Genomic DNA, 27,043 nt, shown 5'->3' on the forward strand with positions numbered 1-27,043 from the left:
GCCGCGGGGTGAGCTCGCGTTACCGCACGCCTCCCCTGACGGGGGGCATCAGCAGGCGCTGCCAGAAACGTTTCACCTCTGCCCTTCCCTTTCTGACCTGAGCGGAGCCAGAAGTGGCCCGCAGGTTCCACCGTAATATCGGCTGTCCAGAAAAAAGAGCGAGGGCAATGACACAAATTCCGTTTTCTTTCAGAAGGCGTGGGGCAGAAGCATCCAGGTCTCACCTGACCTTTGGATGGGAAAAGTGGAGGAGCAAGCACCAAGCGTTTGGAAGCAAAGGAAGAGAGGAATTAAAGCATGAAAAGAAAGATTACAGCACTGGAGGTGAGTACAGAAATCTAGAGGTATTACCTCTAATATGCAGATCGTTACTTTTTCTGCTGAAGAGAACATGATGCCATTGTAACTCTAACGGGTGCGTGCCCCGAAGAGGCGGCCCGTTGAAGTACAGACCCTTTCCAGGCGGGTTCAGAACCCGCCGCGCGCCAGTTACCCTTCAGGGACCGCAGGCAGGGTATAACTGCTTGTGTGAGTTGACAATTGGCCGCGTAAGTGCTGCTGCTCCTCATTACAACCAAAGGCACTTATTTCCTCTCTGCAACCCCTCAGTCACTGTGTCGAGCCACAGAGCCGAGATAATGGACAGCAGAACAAACACCAGAGCCGAGCTGGTAGCTTAGGTGAGCAGTGGGAGTAATAAGCTGCTTAACTCCGAGCTCTGAGATGGATCTCAAAGAACAGGCATCAACTGCCAGGTGTGTTTGGAGACATCTGGTTAGGGCTGGACAGATGCTTTAGGACAGAGGAAAGTCTGAAAGTCTCCCTGCGCTGAACATTAAAGCAAAACGAGCAGCCTGTATTAGCTCAAATGCACGGGAGCGGAGGAGCTGCCAGTTTTACAGTTGCAGAAACAGCAGTTCCAAGAGAGGGATGGAACCAGTTAGGATTTTTCCACTCTGTAAGCGTAGATGACCTTCAAACCGCTCCAAAAATCCCAGCATATCTTTGCAAGATTCTCCCACCCTCCCAGTGCAGGTAGGCAACACAGAAACCTTCGGCGAGCAGCTGTGAAACCATGTCGTGAAGCTGTTGTTACTTACCCCGGCGATTCAGCTGTATTTGCTGTAATTTGACTGACACTGACTAGTTACAAAATCACAGGATAAAATCCTGGCTTTGAGGAGGATCAACAGGATTTTTACCACCGACCTCGGTGAGGTCAGGAATTCACCTGTGAGGGTAGGGGCAGAGTCCCTCGGGGACGCTTGCCTGGAGATTTTTGATCCTGTGCTGGCAGCACAGTGGCAATGCCTATATAAGCGGGAAGCGTGTAAAACAGAAAAGCTATTGTCCATCTAAGGAGATGGGATTCAAAACCTCCCATTCATCTCCCAAGGCTCATGTACTATGTCAGGATTAATAAGAGGCCAGGGAAGAATAACCAAAATGTACTGTACTCAGGAGCCCTAGGCCACCAGAGGAATTAACAATTGCTGAAGTTACATCAGTGGGAGAACAATTCTGCCTTTATTTTGGGCACTGGCTCATTCTTCATTGTTTCCGTGCCCTTGGCCCTTCACTGCCATTAGGAGCCTGCAACAGGGAACAGCCCAGGGCAGTGCAGCTAGAGAGATACTGATCTCTCATGTAGAAAGATGCTGGTTCCGTAGTTTTGCGTTTATTTCCTAGCTGCTACATGCTTTCCAGTTGGTCTCAGTTGTTAGAAATACACCAGAGCCCTTTAGGCGTGTGGCTGTAAGCAAACTGCAGGCAGCTTTCCTGCTTTAAAACCTGCAGAAATACCTAGCTAGTGCAGACTAAGACCTGAACTAGCCCCAAGGTGAACTCCGGTTCCCACCCTGCTCCGACACAGTGGCACTCAGTGGGGGCTGAGCTGCCGCCTCTCTGTCCAGTTCCCAGCACTGCCACATACCCCCTTAACCGCAGAGCTGGTAACGCATCATCACATCATCCCTTTCTTCAACGAATCTGAGATAACTTCATAAAAGACAGAAAAGCAGACCAACGTTTTCCAAAAGGGTCTCCAACGCCAAGCCCCCAAGTTTCAACCCTCAGGCTCCATGCTGTGTTAGTATCAGAAATAACGACCACAGCACAGACACGGTGCGCTGGTGAATTAGAACTCAAATATTTGACTTTTAAACTGCAAAAGCTTGATCTAGAAACGATGATATAGCGAGAGAGCCTCAGAGGCTGTTTTCAGAAAATGCATTTTATGGCTACATTCCCACCTCAATACTTAGTCATCTAAATTCCACCCAGCATAAGCTATCGAACCGTATCTATATGCTCACCAGCCTCTATAGCTGCGATGACTTCAGCGGGCCTGGACTGATTCACATCAGCTCAGGATCTGGTAACAGATTACAGTACTTGAAGAATCTAATATTATCCCCTCACCACCCACTTGGAGCACAGAACAACCGAGGCGAAGAAGACATGCATTTCAGACCTATCTTTATTTTCTGGTCAAACCGCTCCTCCAGTATTGTGTAAAGGAGCCCATTGTGTGGTATAACTTCCACCTTAGCCATAAAAAATCAAGGAATTGTTTTTGAATACTGAGTCGCCGGTTGAACTCTGCCATGATGCAGTCCCACGCGACAATGCTGCTATTTCCTCTGAACAGTCAGCAGCCACAATCCATCACTATTGACATACTGTCAGATACCAGGTCAGGTCACGGAATCCAGCAAGCCAGCACGGGGTCAACACTTCGGTCTATACTCAGCTATAACAGGAGCCTCTGTTTGCCTTTTTCAGCCCTCTTTGCCAAAGAAATCTCCTATCTAAGAGGCTTTCTACTGTTTTTTATTAAAACCAGCCAGCACCTCAATGAATAGTCTCGTTTAGACAATTTCATGGATTCCATTTCTTCTCCTCCCCAACAAATACAACAAGCTTCTGCTCGGGCTCCAGGTTTTTTTTCACTGGTACCCGCACAGGCGGCTTGCCAGAAGCCAACTGACTGCATGTAATGAAGGAACGCTGCATTGTGAAATGTAAAGACAGAATTTCCAAAGATGTTTCTCAAGCCAGTTATTAACTATGATTCATCCCCATCTGAACTGAACGGGGAGGAGAAGAGTCATTCTAACATGCAGTGTCCCAGCCCTGCAGGATATCTGCATGCACAACTCCCACTGACTTCCAGTATCAAACTTCCATCAACAGGGGGGTTACAGGATCAAACCACCTCGATGCAAAGGATCGCGGTTAGGCTTTGAGCCCGAGGTACCTGCAGAGCACTGGAATGGTCATTCTGGCAGGCCAGCTCCTGCTCCACTTCGGACACCTCCAGCAGGTTCCGCTCACCAACCAGTCGAGAGAGCTCTCCCACCACCGTCACGTGCTTCGATACCGTGCCTGACATCTTCTTGAACTGCGGGTAATTCTCCACAAATGCCTGCAACGGGGAAACCAAAGCAACCGGTTCTTCAAAAGAAAAGCAAGAGACAGCAAGAGACGGCGGATGTGCGCGAACCAGCCGTACGCTGTATAAACCAGCTTGCATCGATACAAGCAAGATCAGCGCGGGCGTATGGATGATCGCGCACCTCACTCCCAGGAGCCCGCAGGATGTCTCCAATTACAAGGAGAATTTTGGAAAGGATGTACTTTTTATTTACCCTTAAAATAAAAGGATACAGAAAGTATCTCCGAAGACGTCGCCAGGATTCTTTAAGTCTTGAGCAGCAACCAAATTAACAGCCTGTGCTCTGAGCTGTTGCCAAGTGACCCAGCTCAGATATAGAGTCCACACAGCCATATCGGGGTAAGCTAAGTACTTAAACCAGAGCTCACCCATTCAGTGCAGGGCTCCGGGATTCCAGCAAGCCCTAAGCAGCAGATTGGAGGGCGGTCAGAACAAGCAAGCTTGTAGAGCGCACTGCAGTGGTGCGGAATGGCCTTCAGTGAACAACCGCTGTCACGAACGCAGCGCAGAAAGGAGGCTCCTGCTCCGCAAAACTAGCCCGCCCCACAGACCTGACCCGCTGGCGCCCACAGCGAGGACTGCCAGCGCACAGACGGTAGCAATCCGCGCTATCCTGCAGCAGGCGGGACTTACAAAGGCCAGTCAGTTACGTGTAGGTTGTCTGTACCTTCATATCTGCTATGGATTCCAGCTTCTGCTGCTCCTTAGGTTTCCTCCGCTGGAAATCCTCCATAAGATTCTTGATGTTACTGCCAATCTCCGCAAAGTTCAGGTACATGTTCTGCACGGAAGAGGACAGGGATCTCAGAGAAAGCCGTTCTAACACGAGTCGTGATGCCACTGGAACAAAGAGGCACTCCGCGCCACTGCACGGCGTCTCCCTGAGACCCGAGCTTGCACAAGCAGCTCTGCCATTGGTCCGCGTTTGACATCAAACTATAAAACGGATGCGTTATTTCATGTCAGATTCTGCTTGCGTTACACATTGATTTTCACCACTTGCAGAGGCTATGCAGGACGTCACCGCCCCGCTGCTCAAAGTCATTGGAAATTTCCTTCCACCTGGCAAAACCAAGAATGGAACCTGGTCCCCAAATTCAGCTGCTCCTGGAGCTCCCCAGCGCGATACCTACGTTGGCGTAGAACTCGTCGTTCTCGGCAGACAGGACCACCTCGCGGAGATCCTTGCTTATCCCCGGTACCCGAGAGAGGTCGATGCGGTTGTTGTTAATCCCCAGCAATTCGTGAACCATAGCCTGGTACGTCCACTAGCAAGGACAGCGAAAGAGAAAGGCGAATTATGACCCCGGTAAGACAACGAACAGCGTTGGAAAAGAAACGGACTTCAGGCTGGACTCAGACAAAGCCAATTTATGTTCCTCTAGTAACACGGAGCGGATTCAAAGCGTGCATTTCTCAATCTTTTGCCAGAACGTTGCAATAATAATAAATAACTATTACTTCCGTCAGAAGCAGACGGGCATCCTGTGGGGAGAGTGCTGGTGCGAACGCAAAGGACACCTGCCCCGCTCCAGGTGCTTACCGTAGGTACGTTCAAAAGACTCGACTCTCTAAAAGAAGAGCAATTGGGATTAATATTCCTGTTCAAACTGTTCTGCTTGGCACCACAATCTCCCCCTCCTCTGCTGTGAAGGGAGGGGTGTTTTTGGCTGCAGAGGTTCCACTGTTACAAACTGTGCAGTTTCCTACGTGCTCCTTTTCTTCTTAGGCAGCAGCAGGAGCCTGGGTTTCTGCACATCAGAGTTCTGTATTTATCCTGGGAAGACTAGCATTAATCTCGAGAGCAAACTGAAAGCTGATCGGAGCGCAACATGCCTGACGCTCCATTTACAGTCATTTGAATCTCTCTTCTGAACAGAAAACCTCCGCATAGCAGGTAATGCTTTCGGTGCCCTGTGCCCAGCGAGTCCTGACCTCTACAAACCACGTGTAAGCTGGGTTTCTGGCTGTCAGATCGCCCCAATAAAACAAGTATCACACTAGCTCCTACCCCACCAGCGTTACAGAAGCGCTGGCTGCCGCTGAGGTAGCCCGGCTGCAGCTCCAGCCGTCGCCCCATCACCAGGCTGACCTGCGTCTCAGCGTTCCCCACAGAAACGGAAGGAGGTTTGATGCCAGAATCTGCAGCGCAGCGAAGAAAACCACAACAGCTACGCAGTAAATGCTACCGCCCATCAATACACGGGGGAGAAGGACACCAGTGCAAGGTCACTCAACAACCATGTACCTGCGCTGCCGAACAGCCTGTACAAGCCACCTTCGGGAAGGGCGCTGCCAAGACACGAGGACTCGGCATGTAAAGTGTGTCTTACAGAAACGCAAGTGGCCTGGTTTTCCAGGGTGCTGGCTGCACCTGCCCCTGAAGCCAGCGCACACAATCCATGCTCAACAGTCCGAAAAATCAGGCCACGAGGTAAAAGAGAGATTTCAAAAAGAACGGGGGCAGGGAGCAATACTTTTTACCTCTCAGATACAAACCATGCCCTGCCAGGGTGCGAACTGCGACTCGCTGCTACCGCCACAGGGCTCTCTGCGCCTCCACAACTCGCATTCCTACCTCAGCCCTTGCACAACCACGCGAGGTGATTCACCTGGTTCAGAAGCGGAGTGATGGCATCGTCGGACCGGTCCAGAATCAGAAGTAAAGGAGGAACCTCAGTGCGCCGAAAGTCAAACAGCTCATACTCTTTAGTGATTACTTGCTGTCGAGAAAAGGAAGGAAAAGCCACTTGGTCTTGTGTGTACCCAGAAAATGTTTCCTCCTAGTTTGGATACGGGTGGACAGAGCTGGTGAACAATTAGCCGTGCTGCTATCCTACTCTACGCTGCTAACGAGGAAATAATACCTGCTGTCAAAGGGCGCTGGGTAACCTGCGATTTAGGACACTTGCAGGAAATTGGGGTCTCCACCTGCTCGTTGGTTGGAGAGAAGGACGTGACCTGCCCAAAGCCGTGCAACAAAGTAAATGATACAAGAATCACCTGAAAAAGGGTATTTCTCTCAAACGCATCGATATGTAAAACAATTAAACAAAACTGAAGCACATCGCCAAACGTATTTTGCATGGCTGTAGGTTCTCGACATACCTTCACGCATTCAGCAAGCCTCTTCGCTGACTCAGAAGAGAGCTGGTACCGAATCATGGGGCACTTCTTCAGAGACAAAAGCAGAGCAGTCAGCCCTTGAGTTGTCCTGGACAGCTGAGCCGGATCCCAGCTGCGACCCTAGAAGGAAAGGCTGCGTCTAGTATGAATGCACCGACCCCAAACTCCTCACGTAAAGTCTTGTTTCCGAGTCTTGAAGTCCTACAGTAAGCCACAGTTTGCCTGAAGGAGGAGGTAGAGCGGAGGCTACAGTCCGCATTCCCCCGCGTTCCTCTCCTTGCCAGGTCCCTGTAAGGATCAGCTGCCCCCTCACAGACCCTCGACAGCCGTCTGCCTGCTGGGCAGCCCACCACCGCACCCAGCTTGTTGTGGCTACTGGTGTCTCTACTACCCATAAAACAAGGCCCTGGAGGAGCATTAGCTTTTTCCATACCTGGCAGCAGCCCAAGAGGTTGAGAGAAAAAACGTGTGGATTCACTGCGATGTAATCGCCGTAGAACTCCTGCCAACAAGTGAAAGCCAATACAGTTACGTGTCTTGCCAACCCGTATTCAGCCTACGAGAGTACGCGCTCCAGCATCAGCCACGTTAACGCTAAAATCCTAAGCAATGCGCGGACGCATCGACTCTGATCATTTCTCCTTCCTCCGCGCCCAACCTCGCAAATCCCTACGCTTCTGCTGACAACTCCGCTGCCAATTCGTCGGGTGGATTTTGGGGGTCCTTAGCTCTTTCGGCAGCACCACAGACATGCAGCAGCCTTGTGGAAGACACCAGCAGCGGCTCTGACAACCGGAGGGCAGGCAGGAACAGGGGACACAGGAGCTTTAATATCTTTTACTTATTAATCCTACATGTACGTTCATCTTTTCTTCCATCCCAGACTCCTGCACGGAGCTGCTGCATGCTGCTCAAGACTGGCAGCGTCCGCTCCTTGCCACAGCTGGGTTTGTTAGCTTGTACGTTTGTTTTGCAGGTGCTTTTTGTATCAGGAGATCTATCTAAAATATTCAAAATTCACCTGAACTTCTGCCACAACCTCCTGTTCGTCAGCCTCAGCCAGTGACTTGACATCGCTCTTACTGATCACGTTACTGAAATCTGAAAGAAAACAAGAGCGAAAGAACAGTCAGGCCCTGCGAGGGACACGTAACACAAGAACACCACGGAACAGCATGACCGGATTCTCCCCTGGAGCAGGAGCAGATTGCACCAGAGATCCCTTGACCTTACGCCTGCAATTATCATGCAGGCCTTAAAATCTAGAAGCTACCTCACAGGGACACTCCGAGCTAATTCCCTGTCCAGCTTTCTGCCTCTGGTGCCAACATCCAGTAGGTGGCTGCAGCACTGGGTCACCACGCAACGCTCAACGACGGACTAAACTCCCCGTGGGACGCGGCGGCGCCGGAAAGGCAGTACTGGCTCTCTCCCACCCTCCCCCTGGCCTAACATCTGCCCAGTTAAGCCACACCACGAACAGCCGGGTTGTAGTCAGTAGGTTTATATGCATAACAGACAAGTGATATTAAATGGCTGACCACAACGACTGGTCCATCTCTCCCGGAGCTCCCTGGCACTGCTGTGCTAGCAGGTCCCCTCCGGCAGCCCGGAGCCCGGCTCCGCGCTCCTGCAGAGCAGCAATGACATCTAGAGGCTGCTTCAGCTCACGTCCCACAATCTCACCAAGCGACACCTGTGCTTCAACACAAAACCAGCTGTAGTTATTCCGCTTAATTTCCAAAACCACAGAATATTCTGTGGCATGAGCAGGACTCCTGAGGGACACCTGCCTGATACGCCGTGCACTAGAAGATGCCATGTAGCTGGTTAGTCCAGCGCTGGGATGCAAAGTCTATCCTAATCCTGCCTCTGAATTATTTACCGTCAAGATTTGGGCCAGTCTCTTATTCCACGCATCTCAGCTTTCCTTACAATAAAGGTACTTTACCCCCAGAATTAACCTTCTCTGAGGTTTATGAAGCAACAAGCAACTTTAAAATCCCAGAAATTTTCAAGGATAAGCCGTATCCGAGACATGCAGATTTATGGTGTTGCTTTGTAAAGATGTCTTATGAGTTGCTTCAGTTTAATCACTTTATCTGGTATGTACTTACCTTTTGCTAATAGGGTTTGGGGACCCAAACAGCCTAAAAACTCGAATTTGCACATTCTCAGCATTTCAGTAAAGAGGTCAGTGGGAGCAGTCACAGCGCCGCACACCTGTATTTTGTACCGAACGTCAGATCGGTCTCTGACAGGCAAGTCTGACTTACTGGACGGAACGGGACATACTTACAAATAAAATAGATGCTGTACTTTGGCCTCCGCAGCTCCTGAATGAGGAGCTCCACGTTGTCCTGGACGAAAACAGCACCGGGAAGAAACAGATTTTTAAAAACGTGGAATAAGGAGGGTTTGGCGAGACCCGTGCCCCCTCGCCTCCCCATCGCGCCCCTCACCCTGGCCTGGGGCAGAGGCACCACCGTCCCGCCGCCCCAGCCCAAGGGCAGGGCGAGCCCCGCGGCGAGGGGCGCCCCGGCGAGCAGGGGTGCGCTACCTTGGTGGGCCGGAGGAAGCAGATGGCCTTCAGGTGCTTCATCGCCTCCCTGTTGGCGGAATCGAGGCGCTCGAAGAGGTACACCTCCTTCTGCAGGATCTCGGACTGCGTGTACACCATGCTCACGATGCCGGTCTGCGGGTGGGGAGGCGGCAGCGCCCATCAACCCGGGCCTCGGGCCTGGAGCCTCGGGCCTGGGGCCTCGGCCCCGCCGCTCCGGACCCCGCCGCCCGGGCCCGGCCCCGCCGCTCACCGTCTCCCGGTCCATGAGGAGCACCTTCATGCCCGGCCCGCTGTCCTCGATCATCTTGGACACGTACTGCTTGACGGCGAGCACCGCGTTCATCTCGGCTCGGCTCGGCTCGGCCCGGCTCGGCTCGGCCCGGCTCCACTCCGCCGCCCGCCTGGGAGTTGTAGTCCGCCAGCCGCAGGGCGGGCCGGGCAGAGCGCGGCGCCGGACTACAACTCCCAGCATGCCCCGCGGCGCGGCGCTGCCTGCCCCGCCCAGGCGCCCGGGCCCGCCCCCGCCAGCCCCCGGCGCCCAGCGGCGGGACCCCGCGCCCTCCCCGGCGCCTCCCGGCACGGGGGGAGCAGCTTGAGCCGAAACCCGCCTCCCCCCTCCGCCGCCGGGCACCAAACGGAGCTAAACCCAGCGGGCGGCCGGTCACAGCGGGGCTCCCCAGGGCTCAGGGTCGGGGCCAGCCTTGTTTAGTGTCTTCATCAATGATCTGGGCGAGGGGATCGAGGGCGCCCTCAGTCAGTTGGCAGATGACACCGAGCTGGGCGGGAGTGTCGATCTGCTCGAGGGCAGGAGGGCTCTGCAGAGGGACCTGGGCAGGCTGGATCCATGGGCCGAGGCCAGTTGTGTGAGGTTTAACAAGGCCAAGGGCCGGGTCCTGCCCTCGGGTCACACCAACCCCAGGCAGCGCCCCAGGCCTGGGGCAGAGGGGCTGGGAAGTGCCCGGCGGAGAAGGCCCTGGGGGTGCTGGCTGACAGCCGGCTGGGCATGAGCCAGCAGTGCCCGGGTGGCCAAGGAGGCCACCAGCCCCCGGGCTTGTGTCAGCACTGGTGTGGCCAGCAGGAGCCGGGCAGGGATGGGGCCCCTGTGCTCGGCCCTGGGGAGGCCCCACCTCGAATGCTGGGCTCAGGTTTGGGCCCCTCGGGACAAGAAGGCCCTGGAGGGGCTGGAGCATGTCCAGAGAAGGGCAGCGGGGCTGGGGCAGGGTCTGGAGCACAAGTGTGCTGGGGGGCGGCTGGGGGAGCTGGGGGGGTTTAGCCTGGAGAAGAGGGGGCTGAGGGGAGCCCTTCTCGCTCTCTGCAGCTGCCTGAGAGGGGCTGGAGTGAGGGGGGGGTCGGTCTCTGCTCCCAAGTCACCAGTGACGGGGCGAGAGGGAACGGCCTCAAGCTGCGTCAGGGGAGGTTTAGGTTGGATGTGAGGGAAAATGTCTTCCCTGCCAGAGGGGTCAGGCCCTGGCACCGGCTGCCCCGAGAGGTGGGGGAGTCACCGTTCCTGGAGGGGTTCAAAAAATGTGCAGATGTGGCACTTTGAGTTATGGTTTAGGAGGCCTGGGGGTGTTGGGTTGGGGGTTGGACTTGATGATCCGAGAGGTCTTTTCCAAACTTAATGATTCTATGATTCTATAAACCCACCTCTCCCCGCTGCCAGCCCACCTCCTGCAATGCCCCTTCACCTCCCTTCAGCACCCTTGCTGTCAGGCTTGTTTTCCAGCAAAAATGGTAAGTTAAAATAAAATTTAAAAAGATAAGGTAAAACCAGTATGTTAAAATGTCATTCCAGTGTTGCCTGTAATAAAGCAATCAGTGCAATTCTTTCTCACCAGTACTTTATCACCAGTATAACCCACCAAGCGAGCTGGGACCCAGTTCTGGGCAGGCCTAGGCCTGGGTGAGGCAAAGCTGGGGATGGTGCCCGGCACATCGAGGCGTGAGCATGTGCCGAGGACAAACCCCAGCGCGTCCCCCCGGGGCCGGCTGCGGGCGGGACATGCAGCACCCCTGCCAGGCTGTGCGTTTGTTCAGCTGGGCAGGTTTCTGAAGTCCGTGCCCAACGCCAGCCAGCCAGGCTTCCCAAAGCAACCCGTATTTGTAATAATTTACATCTTAAAAAGACCCGCAGCGGCACCGGGGTTTTGGGGGGCAGACGGAGGCGAGGAGGGGTCTGCCCACATTGCTGCTGCCCCTCTGCATCTCGCCTCGGGGACGGGGAGCGCAGCGGTTGCCCTTCACGGCTTAACTCGCGTGACCGGGGCTGATATCCATCCTGCCAGCCCTCAGGAGCGCGGGTCTCTGTGCTATTGAGTCTGCTGCTGTTGTTATTCCCGAGTGTGACAATTTTGGAAAAGGGCTATTATGTTCATAAAAATGTAATCATCTAACGTGCATGTTTTATACAGAAAATGGTGAGCAGGTGTTGATGAAAAATGAAAGCTATTTGCAAATCTTGTGAGTGCCTTTTCATAAAAGCTGACACAAAGGAACTCTTCCATGCTTATAGTTCATCTTTTGTTCTGCTTGATTTACATTTAATATACATTTAAACACAATACAGAAATAGGGATATAGCTTATAATTTTTGTATTTTATAGGAAAAATAAAGATCAGAGGAAGGCTTGTCCATGAAATCTCCTCTTTAGGCAGCAGCCAGTCTGTAAGTAACATTTCTGGAAGCATTCTTGGAGACATTCACCTACGTTGCCGACACGTGGACTATGGAAGTGTGTGTGCGGAGCCGAGACGTGAAGTTTGTTCCTGGCGCAGTGCAGCAGAGCTCTTCAGAAGTGTCGTACTCTCCCTGGCTACAGTGAGCTGGATATAACCAACGTTTTCTCTCCTTACAAGCCGCAGTCTGTCTAGCGAGTAAATGAGGCGAGATTTAGAAATCCCAGCTTCTGTACACAAAGAGTCAAGTGCTAAGAAATATCCCGATGAAGTGAATTGAGCAGGTTTGGCTTTTAAATGCGCACACTTGCTATAAAGATGGGCGTTAAAGCAATACCGCCTTAAGGCTGAGACAAGGCTTTGTTTTGGCAAAGTTGTCTCATGTTTGCAAATAACACCAAGACATTCGAGAGGAAGGAGAGAGCAATCCTTACGCCTGGTATCAAGAAAAGCAGGTGCCTGAGAGTCTTTTCACTATTCCTTGGTCTGAATGGAGGAAAAATGCAGCTGTGTCTCTGAAATAATACAGGAGGCAACAGCCTTAAAATGCTTCCCTTTAGGCTGAGCACGCAGACTAACTCGAGGCGTTTGGATTTGCTTGTGGTTTGCTTGCCGGTGCGACTTAGTGAGCGTGATACTGACCCTCCGCAATATATACATCATGTATAAGCAAACGTCTCTCAGCTGCTGTCCCTTCTGCCGTCAGGTAGCCAGTACGTCTCGGCTTCTATTGTCATTTAAAGAACAAACCATCCTTAATCCTGAAATGATCCGATATTTTTGTATTCTCGCTTGCATCCGGAGAGCCGTAAGCATTGTGATATCCGAACTACGACACACTCGGTGCAAGCAGAACGTTTATTAACTTCATGAGGTTACATTGGTTTGGCATCGATTTCGCACGGTAGTTCAGAACAGCCTGCCACGCAAGGACTAGAAGGCAAAGGGATTGATACTTTAAAACCCAAGACGCTTACTCAGCCCTGAAGAAAGCTGGCGTTAGGATGTGAGAAGTTGATACTGCTCCTAATGTTCAAAACACGATGGGTTTTGCTATCCCAGGCCCAGGAAATCGGTGCTTTGAGGACAGAAATGTGGTACGTCTTGCATTTCGATTTAAACGCGGACACGGTTTGTTGTGCGACACCCTTTCGCGGTTGCCGAGGGAAGTCACGCACATCAGCCCAACGCCTTTGCCTTCCCCCGTACACAGAGGCTTCGCTGTTAGTGCTTCTGTGTCTGTGCTCCCTGCCCTTTTCGTTCTGTTTTCTCTTCCTCAGAACTCAAGACTGCCATGTAAACCGAAAGGTTTCATCCACCTAAGCCCTCCCCAACAGGAATTTCTTTATCATTAACTTTCCATAAAGTAGAAACTGAATCGAAGAGAAAACATTTGTATTCAAAATCCTTTAATGCAAAAACATGGAAGGCAGGTAATGGGGGAAAATTAATCGTGCAGACTTACAAAACTAACTGCTAATAAAACAAGCTCGGTGGGTTCAACGTGTAGTTTAGATTACTTAAATTCCTACCCAGTAAACATTCTTATCTGGAGAAGTATCGAAGCCCCCGTTCAAGTCGGTGGCAGTTTGCAGAGAAGGCTGTGTGGAAAGGCTGGCTGTCTTGGGCCCCTGCTCAGTGATTAGTACCCAGCTTTCTAACCCCTCTGGTTGGAAAATAGTAGTGGGTTTTACTGTGGCTTTGGTAAACAGCGCTGCTTCTTTTAGTTTGGGTAGCAAAAATAATGTTCCTTTTTCTTCCCAAATTGGGCGTTAAGGAAAGGAGAGTACGAAAAGTAAGGATGAGAATGATCTTACCTTGGGTCACGGTGATATACAGCTGCGCTAAACTGATGTGGCTTTGTGGTTTAGAAGGGCAGAGCGGATTTCACCCTCGATTAATAAAGCTTTCCAATTTCTGGTGGCTAAAGTTCTGTGACAAATTGATGTCTTTATCGGCTTTGTACTTCAGAATCATTCTGACAAGTAGCACGTCTATTTGCATTTTGCTTTGTTTTCACAGGGAGACCGAGAAGCTTTCTGGCGAGATATCCACATACTTAAACGGCACCGATTTCTGGGTAAATATGTCAGTATTTTAAAGGAAATTCTGAGCAGAGCGTTTTAAAGCCCCCTAAAACAGCTTTGCTGTGTGCTGCTGTGGCGTGAAAAATAGCCACAGGAAGGAAGCCCTGGAGACGTTAGTTGTTAACATGACTGCAGGTTGTGCCATGTGTGTGTAGGGACCAGGCAAGCGTCAGAAACGGTTAAAAAATACCCAAAACGGAGCAAAGGGAAACCAGTTATAAGCTGGGGCTTTACCTGCTCTGGCTATGTTAGAGAAACCCCTGCGAGGGGGGCCTGTGAGGCGGGCCTGGTAAAAAATACCCCGCTTTTTACGATTGCTTATAAAATGAACTGCGTCTCCTGTTCAGCATGAAGAGTTGCAGCACGTCGGCGCCCCAGGTGTGTTATTTTTAACCGCTGAAAGAACAGCTGAAAATAGTCCTGAGGAACGTTCCTCTTTGTATGTAAAACTGTTCTGTATCTGTTCAGTTACAAACAATAGCGAATCACTTCCTACCTGCCTCGTAGCCACAGCGAGCGATCTAGAATTAAAACATACGTATAGCAGAAGTTGGACTAGTGTTGTTTACTTTATAAAAAACTAATAAAAATATTTTGCCTTCAGGGTTGTAACTTGGATGTGAAGGACAGGGCCTGCAGGTGACTAAATGCTCACGCGACTGGGCTTCTGTTTTTAATGTAGCAGATAAGAGAAGAGCACCAAGGAAACAGGCCAAAGAGAGGAGGTGAGCCATGGGAAGTGTTTGCTTTGCCAACGCCTCTCGGAACAACAGCGTGAGAGAATGTGTCATGTTTTAGCTGAATGGCTTCAAAAAATTATTAGGTGAAAAGCCAAGCTTTTCATAGCCAGTAAGGGGATTCGTTTGCCTGCTAGCTAGCAGAAATTTTGGGTGCATTCCGAGGTGTTTTCACAAAACTGGTGGCTACATACTATTTTTTTTTTATTTAAAGTACTTAGGTTTGAGCTGTAAAATGTTGGTGTTGGGTTGGTTTAGGAAAAAAAAAAATTGAAAAGCATCGACACCCTGTGTCTGTATCATTTAATTACCAGTTGTAATTAAAGCTCTGGAATTGAAGAAGCTTGTAGCAGCTCAGATGAAATAACCCGTTAAACATAAAGAGCCCCAACACGCAACTTCTGGGGAAACCCACAAAAGATCAGCGGCATTTTAAAACCGATTTTAATTGTGTTTGAATTCCTGCAGCACTCAGACAGGGGGCGCCTGCGGAGCGGAGGAGAGGTAAGTGCGGGCCTCCTCTTCAGGGCTGAACGCTCTGACGGCGCTCGGAAAACACCGACCACACGGAATTAGACCGAGTCTGTTGGTCATAGCCGTTATATCTGGAGGGATGCTGCCGCGATGCAGCAATGCCCCGAAATAAGTTGGCTGGGTACGCGATGTGTTCCGTGCCTCAGGGCTCGAGCTCAGCGTCCCGTGGCACAGAAGCTGCGGGGGAATTTAAAACCAGTAGCATGAGCAAGCCCTGCCTATGTCTCGCTGCTCCCTTTCCCGTGTCACGCGACGCGTATCGTTCGAGCTGCTTTTCTCCAGTTGTAGTGAAAAATCAGGAAAAGGGAATGAGGAATGGGGTCAGGCGCAGGACGTAGCTGTAAGGAAGAGATCTACGTGCCAGGCTGACGGAAGATGTTTGTACAGTGTTAATATGTCTGGGATGACTCTGCGTGGCTGCGATACGTGGGGCACTGAATTCACGCAAGTCCCGTAGCTAAATCACAGTATGTTTTGCCAGAGAGAGAGGTCTGGAAAAAAAGAACCTGGTCTTGGAGGTCAGGGGCCCTGGTTGTGCCCCCTGTGGGAAAATGCTCTGACCGCATGGGCCCGGGGCCGTAAGATCTTAACCCCGGGCTGCTGGAAGCGGGGGAGGCTGCGGGGAAGTGGGGCGCGGCTTCGACCAGGCAGGCTCCGAGAACACCTGTGGTTTGGCCCAGGGTGTGCTGCCATGGAAGGGCAGAAACCAGCCTGTAAAGGGGACAAGGGAGTTAATCCCCATCATTAATATCAGCGCACAGGAGCTCCCCCTTTGCCCTGGACAGCCCACCCTTTCTCATCCATTTCAACCACAGGGAAGAGCTACGGAGATGGTCAGGGGCTGGAGCATCTCCCTTGTGAGGAAAGGCTGGGAGACCTGGGCTTGTTCAGCCTGGAGAAGAGAAGGCTGAGGGGGGATCTCATCAGTGCTTATAAATATCTGAAGGGTGGGTGTCAGGGGGATGGGTCGGGCTCTTTTCAGCGGTGCCCAACGCCAGGCCAAGGGGCCACGGGCACAAGCTGGGACACGGGAAGTTCCACCTGAACATGAGGACAAACCCCTTCCCTGTGCGGGTGCCAGAGCAGGGGCACAGGCTGCCCAGAGAGGCTGTGGGGTCCCTTCCCTGGAGACATTCACCCCCCGCCTGGACGCGGGCCTGTGCCCCTGCTCTGGGTGTGCCTGCTCACGCAGGGGGTGGGACGGGGTGAGCTCCAGAGGGCCCTTCCAGCCCCTGCCAGTCTGGGATTCTGTGAAAGAACTGGCACAGGTTATGTTCCGATTTAGGAAGCATCAAGGTGGCATTAGAGCTTTTTTATTTGTCTGTATCACCCATTCACACGCTTCTGCAAACCCCATCTTTTGTGAGCGCTTCCCCGCCTCCCTCCCTCGCCCATCGCTAGTCCTGCTGTTCCCCATGCCAAAACTGCACAGCTTTTCAGTTTGTGCTTGTACCAAGGAGAGCTTGGGAACCTGGAAGAGAGTCCTTCTGGGTCCAAAGTACAGGAACGTTACTTAGTTTTCCTGAAAATCAGGTAACGCTGCCCTTCGGGTTGAGTCACGCTCAGGCAGCCAGAGCAGCCTTCGGTCCTGCGGGTCGCGGGAAGAGCAGCGGTTGGGATCAGACGCTATTCCTAGAGGGACAGAGCTAGAAAAGGGCCGGACGAAACAGAGCCAGCGCACCCTCGCCGTCAGGTCGCTATTTATAGATGAATGGATAAACGAGTCAGTCCTGCCTTTCACTTCCAATTAAGCAACTCCGCCTTTCCTCATCGAGCAAGCTACACGTCCGTTGCCGTTTGAGCACTTGGCTTATCGACTGAGGTCGCGCTTTACACTCCAGGTCACCGTTCAAAATACTTTTGGTCTCCTTCCTCCAGAGGCCAGAGCGTTTTGCGGGCGTACAGACCTTTGTACGAAAAAAAGATGATCTGTGCGGTTTAGACGGTTCAGGATTTCTCTAGGAAAAACGCTGCTCCGGGCCCCTGATTTTACTTGTGATATTCAAACTGACCGGCACCTCGCGCGGCGTTGGGGGGGCTGCGCGCGGCTGGAGGCGCCGCTTTATACGCGCAACGATCGCAAGCTGAATACAAACCTGGTATATAATTGCATCCTAGTGTTTTCTGGCCTTGTTTAGATTTTAAATTATTTAGCGCCTGGGAAGTACTTCTCATTTAAGTATTTGTCCAGTTTCCTCGGAAAAGCTTTTGTAATGATGTCAGCGACGATGTTTTTCAACTAAATAAGCCCAGAGTGTTGTCTCCTTAAATACATCTTCGTAACTGTCCTTAATACAGATGCCTTTTTGTGCCTTTGCCATTTTCCTGTAGCGATAGATTTGACTGAATGAATTACGAAGCAGAAGTATCATGCAAGAGTTAGGGTGTTATGATAACACTAATATTCCACTATCCAAAAGGATTCAAAATCCCTGTCATTGCCAGGGCGGGGGGATATTCTTTCACTACAGGACTGTTGCGACTCAGGTGAAGAAAGCTCGGGGTGAGGCGTAACGGAATAAATGTGGGCTGGAAGCACTAGCAAAGCGGTAGGTTTATTAAAAAAAAAACATGCAGAACTTGCTAAGTAGACTGTAAATTATGGTCACGTTAAACATGTAGAATTGATACAAAAACATCCAAAGTTCTATTTCTTGTTGTTGAAACCTATTATTACACCAAAAGCTGTAACGCCGCATCTCCTTCAGAGCTTCCAATGTCCATGTTGAGACATCAGGGACCGATTTTTGTGGCCAACCTGAGGCAGCCGTAGCCACGTCTGGAGATAAAGTCCAGTGCTTAGAAGACACTCAACCATGGAAAAATCCGCCGCCTGTTGGAAACGGTGCCCTGCTGCCGGAGCCTGCTTTTCAACTGCTGGAGAAGCGACTGCATTTTTAATGTCTCTTCAAAATACCTTCGAGTCGGGGACTTCTTGCTCCGCCCTAGCGCAGAGCCTAGCCGCTGGGCGGGCGCCAGGACGCCCCGCAAGCTCCCGCCGTGCAAAGGCGTGGAATAATAACGACAACGGGCGGATCGAGCACCTCCTTGACAAGGATGACCAAAGGGCAGCGCCGAGCGTGGCCGGGAGGTACGCTGGCCTAGCAGCATAACGCTGCGGGAGGATTATCGACCTCGTTTATTCCAAGAGATACAGTAGATCTCCTGCAGGGATTTTATCTTTACTATCTTTACATCTTTATTTGCGTTCCGAACTTAGCTGGATGGGGAAGAGTCACTGGGCCGAGTAATTAAAACACCTTGGCTTCACATAAATCCAGAAAACGGTGGTCAGGCGCTACTGATTTTTCCCTCTGTTTCCCTTTTCCCCTTCCCCCGCCTGAGCTTCGCCAATGTACCACGGCGTCGGTCTCCAGACCAGCCCTGGGGCTCTGCCGAGCCAAAGGGTGCAGCGCTCTGGGAGCTGTGGGCAGAAGGGAACTGCAATAAAACCACAACCAAATCTGCAGCTTCCACATGTCGAAGGCTCTCGTGTCGGGCCAGTCCCGAGCTCGCGCTCACTCTCCTGGCGAGCCCATCAAACCGGGCGGCCCTCGAGGCTTCCCAGTTCACGCTCCTCCGTTCCCACCGCTGTCAGTGCGGGGCGCGGGCGCCTCGCTCGTTTTGAGGATGATGTAGTAAAACATTTCACAGAGTCACAGAATCACAGAATCCCGGGAGGGAAGGGACCTCAGCGACCATCTAGTCCAGCCTTTCTAGGAAGAGCCCAGTCTAGACCAGGTGGCCCAGCACCCTGTCCAGAGCGCTACACAGCAATACCTATTTCCACTACGTAGAAGTCAGTGGATTTGTGCCAATCTACCACTTTTATAAATTACCCAAAAATGGATGTGATAAAAACTAACAGAAAAAAAATATTCCAGGGCAAAAATAGTTCCAACAATCGTTTTATTTATTACTGAGAGTGAAAATGTCCATCTTATGCAGGATATTTATCTGCTATTTGCAGATCAGACATTTAAAGCAGCTGTAGTTTTATTTTGAGGAAATCTTTACCGTTTTCCTTTCCCACAGGATGACTTTGGATGGTGGAAGAGCAGTTTCATGTCAGCGGGACTTCTTGCTGGACAATGTCACATTTGACATTGTTTCTAATTTAAATCTTCATTAAGAATTCATTCCAATATATATTCGTATAAATAAAAACCTATTTAATCTCGCTGATAGTTACTCTAGTCCCATTACTATTTAACAGCACGATGACAGCTTCAGGGGCAGATTTGGGTACCTAAGTTTAGTCAATAGGATTGTCGCAGGATTACAGTGCTGTCTATTTTAAGAGATGAAATTTTATCTTGATTATTTAAAAAGGAGTTGATTTTCCTCTTCTCGTTTCAAGGCAGGCTGCGTCTCCCGGGCCATCACCCCTAACAGAGAACTCCTCTCTGGAACCTCTGATTCACACCCCAGTCTGCCTCACCTCTCTAAAATGCTTCTACTTCATTCTTAACGTAGGAAAATGGTTTTTCACCGTCTCTGCTCCTGCAGATAATACCGGCGCTTGTACCAAATCCGAGCAGCTGTCCCGTGGAACAGCAAAAACCAGGGGCTGACATGAGAGGAGCTCCTGCCGTTCATGGAAACTCACCAGAGTCGTGCTTCACGTGGAATGTGTTCCAGTGGCTACTTTATGTTTGCCCAGTAACGTGACTGGATCGGGCTGTGCTTCCTTTATTTCCTCCTACTCTAAAACAGAGGCAGGTTTCAGCCGTGACTGCGGCTGTGACACCCGTGCACGACTGCTCGGCTCGAGCCGAGTTGTGCTGAACACAAGCTCATAAATGAAATCCCAGAGACTCAGGTTGAAGCCACAGGCTGGAAACCGTCCTGGTACAAACAAAGCCGTGGAATAACGCCCCGGGTTACGTGCTCGTGGTACCAGTTGCAAACCAGACGCGCCGAGTTAGAGGAATTCAGACGTGCCCCTTCGAGCCAGATGTCTCGGCCGTTCTGACGTCAGGTCTGCTTCCCACTAATGTCATTTTGTGCCTGTCGAACCCGTTAGCCGACGTACGATATTCCCGTCCTGAAGCTTTCTGCCTGCTGGTGGGGGAGAGCCGAACTGCAGAAACCCACATCGTCAGGTATCGAGTTGGAAGAGGAGATAATCCTTCAGCACATCCTATTACTGGGTCATGTGCAAAGCTGCGGTGGAAGCCAACGGCGCTGCCGCGGTGGGACCGGAGCAGCCGCAGGCATCCCCGCACAGCTCGCGCCTTTTTCTCAGCTCCCTCCTACTGAGGGATCGGGAACGTCTGTGTGTGCCGTGAGGAGAGAGCACCCGTTCAACGGCCGCCTCCCGCATCCTTCCTCTCAGCGAAGAAACACCGTGAGCCGTTCCCTTGCGTCCCGTTACAGCCCGTCCACGTGTGTGCTGTGGCGTCCAGGGGCCAAATCAACCCGTGCTGTGAGCGAGTCCAGCTCTGGAAATGGGCCGAGAGCGAAGCGTCTGCTCCGATAAATCTTCGGTTCGGCAACAAAATCACCTTCTTATTGTGTCAGTAAAAGGGTAATGACATTAGTTACAGGAGAGAGGGAAAACAGATGACTGCCAGCAGAAGGGAGCTGAAATCCGTGCAAACTTTGAAAAATAGCGTAGTTGCTTAGAAACAATTGTGCCTGTACGTCTCGCGATGGTTTTTCTTCCTCTGGTTTTCATTAATACAAAATCATTTTCTTTACCTGTCTGTCTCCCGAGTGCAAGGAGGTTTACAGCGTACCAGTCCCGGTCCTGGCTCTGCATCTGGTTTCTGGAGGCTTGGGAAAATCCCGACCCTTTCCCCGTGCCTCAGTCCTTACGCTCTGAAACGATGCTCGTGCCCGAGACCTCTGCCACAGCGTTCAGGCCTCCTGAGGAAAGGGGCTACATAAAAAAAGAGGCTCTTGGCAAGTAAAATAAGGTTTGGATGAGTTTCCATCTTTGAAGAGTCTCGGGCCTGTGAATGCCAAAAATTAGTTTGTTTCCCTATAAGCTTTGCTTGTCAGCTGCCACTTAACCCTCTGCTTTTCTAACCGAATAAGAATAAAGCCATCGCACCATGAGTAGGCATGTCTTCTTTCCTACTCAATTATCTCTCATTAGTAAACACGAGTAACTCCGTGTAACTGCCTTGGGAACAATTTCGGCACCTACTGAGCTGGCCTACAGTAAGTCTTGTGGTTTCCTGTTGGCCTTGGAAAATGAGCACACTTCATTACGCGGAATGGTTTACTTCACCTCATTATTTTTTCATAATCTTATTGTGCTTCCCCTTTTGACAGTGACAAGGGGGGGGAAAAGCAAATAAACAAGCAAAGGTCCTTTTGGGAACCTTACCCACCGTCTTTTGGACACCGCATACCCACGCCAATTACATCGGGTTAATGGGCCGCTCCATGAGGTTTTTTGGGGGAAAGTTAAGTGACTTTTAAGGCAAGAAAAGCTCTTTCACTACCCTGCTAGCTGAGGCCTTTAAAAGCCGCCTTCGCAGATCAGACCGGAGCTAACCAGTCGAGCCCAGGTTAAGCTGAAAAGACATCGTGGCTCCGTCCCTGCGCTTCCTCATCATAGATTTCTCTTCACTCGTGAAACAGTTTCTACACAAAGCCCTGACAACGGCAGTCCCGGGCTCACGAGCGCTTCGCCTCCCTTCCTCGGAGTCTTGGCGAAGCTCGCCATCTGCTCCTCTGTCTTTATCCCCCTCTGCTCCAACCCCTGATCCTCTTTATGGCACTCTTCTTATTTATCCCAACGTCCGCAGCAAATCCAGGCGAGTCATTGCACTCGGTTGAGACCGCGCTTTAATCTGCCTTCGTGTCCGTGGTGCGAAGCGCCGCAAGGGTGCTGGCGTGTCATGCTGCGGGTGCTGGGAGGACAACGGGCGTTCAGCTGCTGCTTTAGCAGTCTGGATGTCAGCCCCGCGCTACGTCGGGCATTAATGCTGCTCATCACCAGTGCCCGAAGCTTCAGAAGGAAGGGAAAACCTCTACATGTTGTGTGAAGCTCTGGCTTCGTTCCCCGTCGCCGGAGGAGAGGACGATCGCTGCAGTGGAGGCACGGTTGGGTAACTCAAGCTCAGAAGACAGCCTGAAAAATCAGCTCCTCGGCCGGCCGCAGTGGGGCTGCACGGGGGCTTTACTGCGCTGATCTATTGTGCTGGGACAGTGGCCTGTGTCCCCAAAGGGAGCAAATCCAGTCTGAACCTCGTGTGGCGTGTCCTGGGGCACCCAGGGCTTTACAGCAGGTTGAACGAGCACTGGCCTCTGTGCCACCAAGTCAGTAACCTCATAGAAATATACATTTTATCTCGCTCGCTCTCCATACAAGGGGCAGTAATATCCAATATAGCAAAATAAACGCGACCTGGGGCTTTAGTTCGCCTGGTTTTATGAGTTTTTAATACGTTTTACAATGTTTTTTTAATTTCCAAGGCATTAAAAGCCAGACAGTCCACCCCAGCTGTCACAAAATTAAGCTTAGCAGTTCACGGGTGAGCCAAACGTATCCAAACAGACCCACAATCGCCTCAGATTTGCTTCTCCTTGGGGATTTTCCAAAGAAAAGGTCATACCCCGGGGTGTGCCAACTCCGGCAGAGCCAGACGTGGATTCCCCCGTGGCAGAACCACAGCTGGCACCTCCGACTCTGCCTCTCACCAGCCCTGCCTCACCCACCCATTTTTCCCGTGTCTTCTCCTCCCTCTCACACTGTTTCTGACAATGACCCAGCTAAAATAACCAGACGAAGGCTCCACTCGCATCACAAAAATGAGCGAAAACAGGGTTTTCCAGCTGAGTCAGTCGATGCCTTCCCTCTTGATTTCCCTCCTGGAGCTGGTGTTCTCTTCTTCAGGATGCTTCTCTATATTTTCCTCCTTGAGAGCGACAGCCCCACAGCACCCCCAGGGCCAAACCCGCACGTTTCACTGTCTTTCTCCACACCCAGCAGCCCGAGGCCGGTCTGAACGCGCTCCATCACTCGGATCGCCCCGCCGCTCCCGTCTCCCACCTGCTCCTGGCGGTGGTGCCCCTTCCTACTCACGCCCCCAGCAGGACAAGCTCGCGGTGATGCTCAGGCTCTGCGGGTCCGCAGGAGCGGCTGGCCGGAGACCATCCAGACTTGGAAAAATCAGGATTCGCACCTTCTGCCATTGGGAATTAGGGCTGGATGTCAGGAATCCCGCTCTCCGTTACCAGCCTGACCCACTGGGAATGCAAACGAGCCCACTGACCTCCGAGAAGTGAGGGATGCCTCCTGCCTTTGTAAAGTGACTGGAATAAAACCGGGGACTGCTGGAAGGGTTAATGTGCTTCCATATGTGAAATCCTCTGAAATCCTCAGATGAAGGGTGCTTTAGAAGTGCAAAGTGCTGTTATTTGTCCGGCATCTGAGAAGCAACTTGTGCAGGAGCCACTGTGAGATTTCCAACTAGGAAGTTCTGAGAAAGCTTTCATCTGAATAGAAAAAAAAAGAAATAAAATAAAATCCATACACAGGCTCTGGAGCTGATGCAGGTGCGTGAAACTCCGCGCAGCTCAGCGGAGCCGTCCCTGCCTGCGTTGCGCCAGAATGTGACCCCAAATGACTGATGGCACCACAGCGAGCAGCAAGAATTGAGCTATTCAGTCGTTTAAAGAAGCGCGGTGTCGGCCGTCAAAGGTGGCATTGTGCTTTCCGTCACCTTCCATGCCGGCTCCCTGCCAAGGTGTTGTGCGGGGGCGGTACGCGGGGTGTTTCGCCTGCTGCTCTTTTCCTGTCGCCCTGGTTTTGAGCCCACCGAAGAGGCTGGGACCGAGGGCCTGCTCCTCTGGTGCGCGGTCTCCTTGCCGAGGGTGGAGCACGGTGCTGTGGGCGTTTTTAAGAGACATTCACTCTGCTCTTACTTAAGTTCACTCCGGGACTAGGCTGGCACGCTGCGGGTCGGGGCCGCAGGGTGCCGGCAGAGGCTGCCCTGGTGCGGGGCATCCCAGCAGTCCCAGTTCAACTGATCCTCCGGCCTCTCCCCTCTTCCTGGGGGGCGATTCCTGCCTCCCTGGCGGTGCCTAATTTAAGCAAATCAGGTCTGTTAGCACCCTTCGTACCACGGTGCACCCCAGCGTACCGTACCCGCCTGCTGTTGAGGACCATCCTTGCACCACGGGACGAGGGCTGCGAGGTGACGCTGCAGTAACGCAGGGCCCACTCGCCTTAAGTCAGCCCCAAATGGTTGGAAAAGCGCTTGTAGCTCAGCCGCTCGCCCTTGTCCTTGAGTCTGCCCGCGCGGAGGGCACCAGTCATCTCACTAGACCCACGGCAGCCGCTTGTCCTCTCCTCCAAAAAGCCTTTTCCCTTGCTCCTGCGGTTTGCAAACGGGTCCCGTTTCCCACCACGGTGCCAAGACGCATTTTAAGAACCATCCTGCACTTCCAAGTTTCGCCTGTGAGAGCATCCGCTGGCGGGAATGACTGCGATTGCTGGGTATCCCGGGACAGGGCCGCTTCGCCGCCGGCTCCGAATCGCAGCGACGCCACCACAAAGTTGAAATTGGGGTCGACGCTCGGGAGCATCTGCCTGAAAGAGCATCACCAGGGAAAGCGCCCGGGCGGGCGGGTTGCGCGCGGGTGGGAGGGTTGCGCGCAGGGGAGGGGGTTGCGCACCATCGCTTGCGGACATGGCACGCAGCGTAGCTGGTGGAGACCAGCCCCTGGCGACTGCGGGAGAGAGGAGCTGAGCTGCAGCGCTGGCTTACGACCGCCCAGCGGTTTCTGTTTAACGCTCCTCAGGCAGTTTGGGGCTGCACGGAGAAGTCCCAGCCAGGGGCAGGGTGTCCAGCGGTGGAGCGCACGGGAGGAAGAGGAGAGCCCTTGCCCATCCGCACGAGCTAGGAAGATATGACCGGTGAAATGGGGAGGCTGCGCGCAGATTCGGCACCGTTGCAATCAGCAGTTTGAATCGCCACCGTTCGTTTGCGGCTTCTCCTTCAGGCCCAGGTTCTGCTCGGGCTGCCGGGGCAGACGTGAGCCTGGCCGCAGCCTTGCACAGCCCCCTGCGCCGGCCAAGAGGAGCTGCCATTGCCCGGCTGCGGTGGAGCCGAAACGGCACAGGTGTGTTCTCCCTGCCTATGAAACTGCTCGAGCTGGCCTTGCGAAAGGCGGAGCAGGCGCGCCAAGCTCGTGAGCTCAAAATCTTGTGAACGCTCAGCTGAAGGGACACAGAGGTCATAAAAAAAATATTGTGCTGAACTCATAAAACAGCTCATGCTAACGAGAACCAGGGCCCAGGAGGGAGCTGGGGTGCTGCGGCGTGGCCATGGGTCAGCCCGAGGCGGCTGCGTCGTGGGGGCTGGCTGTCACCGTCACCGTCATGACACCGTCACCGTCACCGTCGCCGTGCCTGCCGCCTGGTTTCGGACGGAAGGGCGGTACCGGCATGACCAATGAAGGGCGCAGAGGCCTCGTTCGTCTCCTCAGAGAGAAATTCATTTCTCCCAGCTGTGAAAATGGTTTAAACTAGAACTGGCAGAAAAGAGCCGAGATTTTACTTTTATTTAACACTGCGCCTGCCTTGCTGACCCCTTCCGATCGCTCCAGGGAGCTGGAAAGGAACGGCTAACGCAAGCAGCGCGGGAGGAGGATGACACACCGCCTGCCCGCGCGGGCAGCGGGGACCACTCGCCATACCATCGCTATTGATTAAGCGATCGGGGCACTCAGAAAGATCTCTCCTTTGAACAAACACTGCAGTGCTGGGGGAAAAAAGGACTCTGGGGAGGCCGGGACTCCATGGCACAGACTGTTCTTTCTTTACTGGACTTTTCTCTGCCCCTGGACATGATAAACAATCCTTTTGTGTGAGATATAAACAACGCTAGGTTGCTGGCAGAGAACAAAGGCTGCGATTCAGCGCCGGGATCAGCTGAACCCTGCGCATGACGGGCCCCACGCCGCTCCTCCCGCGTGGGGGGTTTGCCACCAACTGGCCCGAGCGGAGCCCAGACCCCGGCTGCCACCAGCCCGCGGCTCCTTCCCCACCTTCCTCAAGGGAAACGTGTTTGTGCAGTGGAAAGGCTGAGCGGGAGAAGGACCAGAGCGGCAAACGCGCCCGACCGGCGGGTCCCAGCGGGAGCTCTGCCGAGATTTCCTGGGACATCCACCCCGTGGCAGAGCTGGTGGCGTCACGAGTCTCCTCGCACCGGCCACCAAAACCTCTGGTTTGTCTTTGCGAGGACGCGTCCTCCTGGCTCTGTGAAATAACCCAAGTGGCAGCACCGGGGCACATTTTCAGCGTGCTTCGCCCGCAGCCGCGCGCACCCACGGCAGGAGGAATGCCAAGCACTTGGCCGGGCGTACACACCGTCCCGCCAGACCCCGGTGCCAGCCGGCCCACTCGGCATTGTCCCCCTGTGCCGTGGGGCAGAGGGAGAGGTGGCATTTCCTTGCCCAGGGTGGGGGCACGGCGGGGCTGCTCTGCCCGGTGGCTTTCCCGGACAGCAATTCCCGGTGGGAATCGGCTTCAGGGGACTGGGCACCTCCCCGTCAGCCTCCTGGGTTTGGGGGACACAGGCCCCACGCTGGGGTTACTGGCCCCACGCAGGGGATTCATGCCCCACACTGGAGGCTCAGGCCCCACACTGGAGGTCCAGGCCCCATGCTGTATTTGGGCCCCACTCAGGCCCCACACTGGGAGTCCACGGCCCACACAGCCCCATGCAGTGGGCACAGGCCCCACACAGGGTTGTTCAGGCCCCCCAGAGGCCCCACGCTGTGGGCACAGGCCCCACGCAGGCCCCATGTGGGGTGTTCAGGCCCCGCACAAGCCCCACACAGGGTGTTCAGGCCCCACAGAAGCCCCACGCTGTGGGCACAGGCCCCATGCAGGCCCCAC

The 27,043-nt window shown here is 52.9% G+C and overlaps 1 protein-coding gene and 1 long non-coding RNA gene across 3 annotated transcripts in view; one reads left to right on the forward strand and one right to left on the reverse strand.

Annotated features, from left to right (window-relative positions):
- The window catches only part of VPS45 (vacuolar protein sorting 45 homolog), a 29,141-nt gene extending 19,578 nt beyond the window's left edge, over nt 1–9,563 (reverse strand). The window contains exons 1-10 of one of the 2 annotated variants that reach the window (XM_075075376.1): nt 9,397–9,563; nt 9,144–9,278; nt 8,883–8,943; nt 7,605–7,684; nt 7,017–7,085; nt 6,566–6,703; nt 6,070–6,180; nt 4,591–4,725; nt 4,125–4,238; nt 3,260–3,427 (exon numbers count right to left, since the gene is read on the reverse strand). In XM_075075376.1, the coding sequence (XP_074931477.1) occupies nt 3,260–3,427; nt 4,125–4,238; nt 4,591–4,725; nt 6,070–6,180; nt 6,566–6,703; nt 7,017–7,085; nt 7,605–7,684; nt 8,883–8,943; nt 9,144–9,278; nt 9,397–9,489 (1,104 nt within the window). In that variant the 5' untranslated portion in view covers nt 9,490–9,563. The remainder of the gene's footprint in view (nt 1–3,259; nt 3,428–4,124; nt 4,239–4,590; nt 4,726–6,069; nt 6,181–6,565; nt 6,704–7,016; nt 7,086–7,604; nt 7,685–8,882; nt 8,944–9,143; nt 9,279–9,396) is intronic. The other variant, XM_075075377.1, reaches the window with a different exon arrangement.
- Nucleotides 197–19,360, forward strand: LOC142048467 (uncharacterized). The gene is made up of 5 exons (XR_012657475.1): nt 197–324; nt 11,750–12,919; nt 13,845–13,902; nt 14,514–14,634; nt 17,889–19,360. It is a non-coding gene; the product is annotated as an uncharacterized LOC142048467 (long non-coding RNA).
- The last annotated feature ends 7,683 nt before the right edge of the window (nt 19,361–27,043 follow it).

Source organism: Phalacrocorax aristotelis, chromosome 25, assembly GCF_949628215.1.
Source record: "Phalacrocorax aristotelis chromosome 25, bGulAri2.1, whole genome shotgun sequence".
Lineage (NCBI taxonomy): Eukaryota > Metazoa > Chordata > Aves > Suliformes > Phalacrocoracidae > Phalacrocorax > Phalacrocorax aristotelis.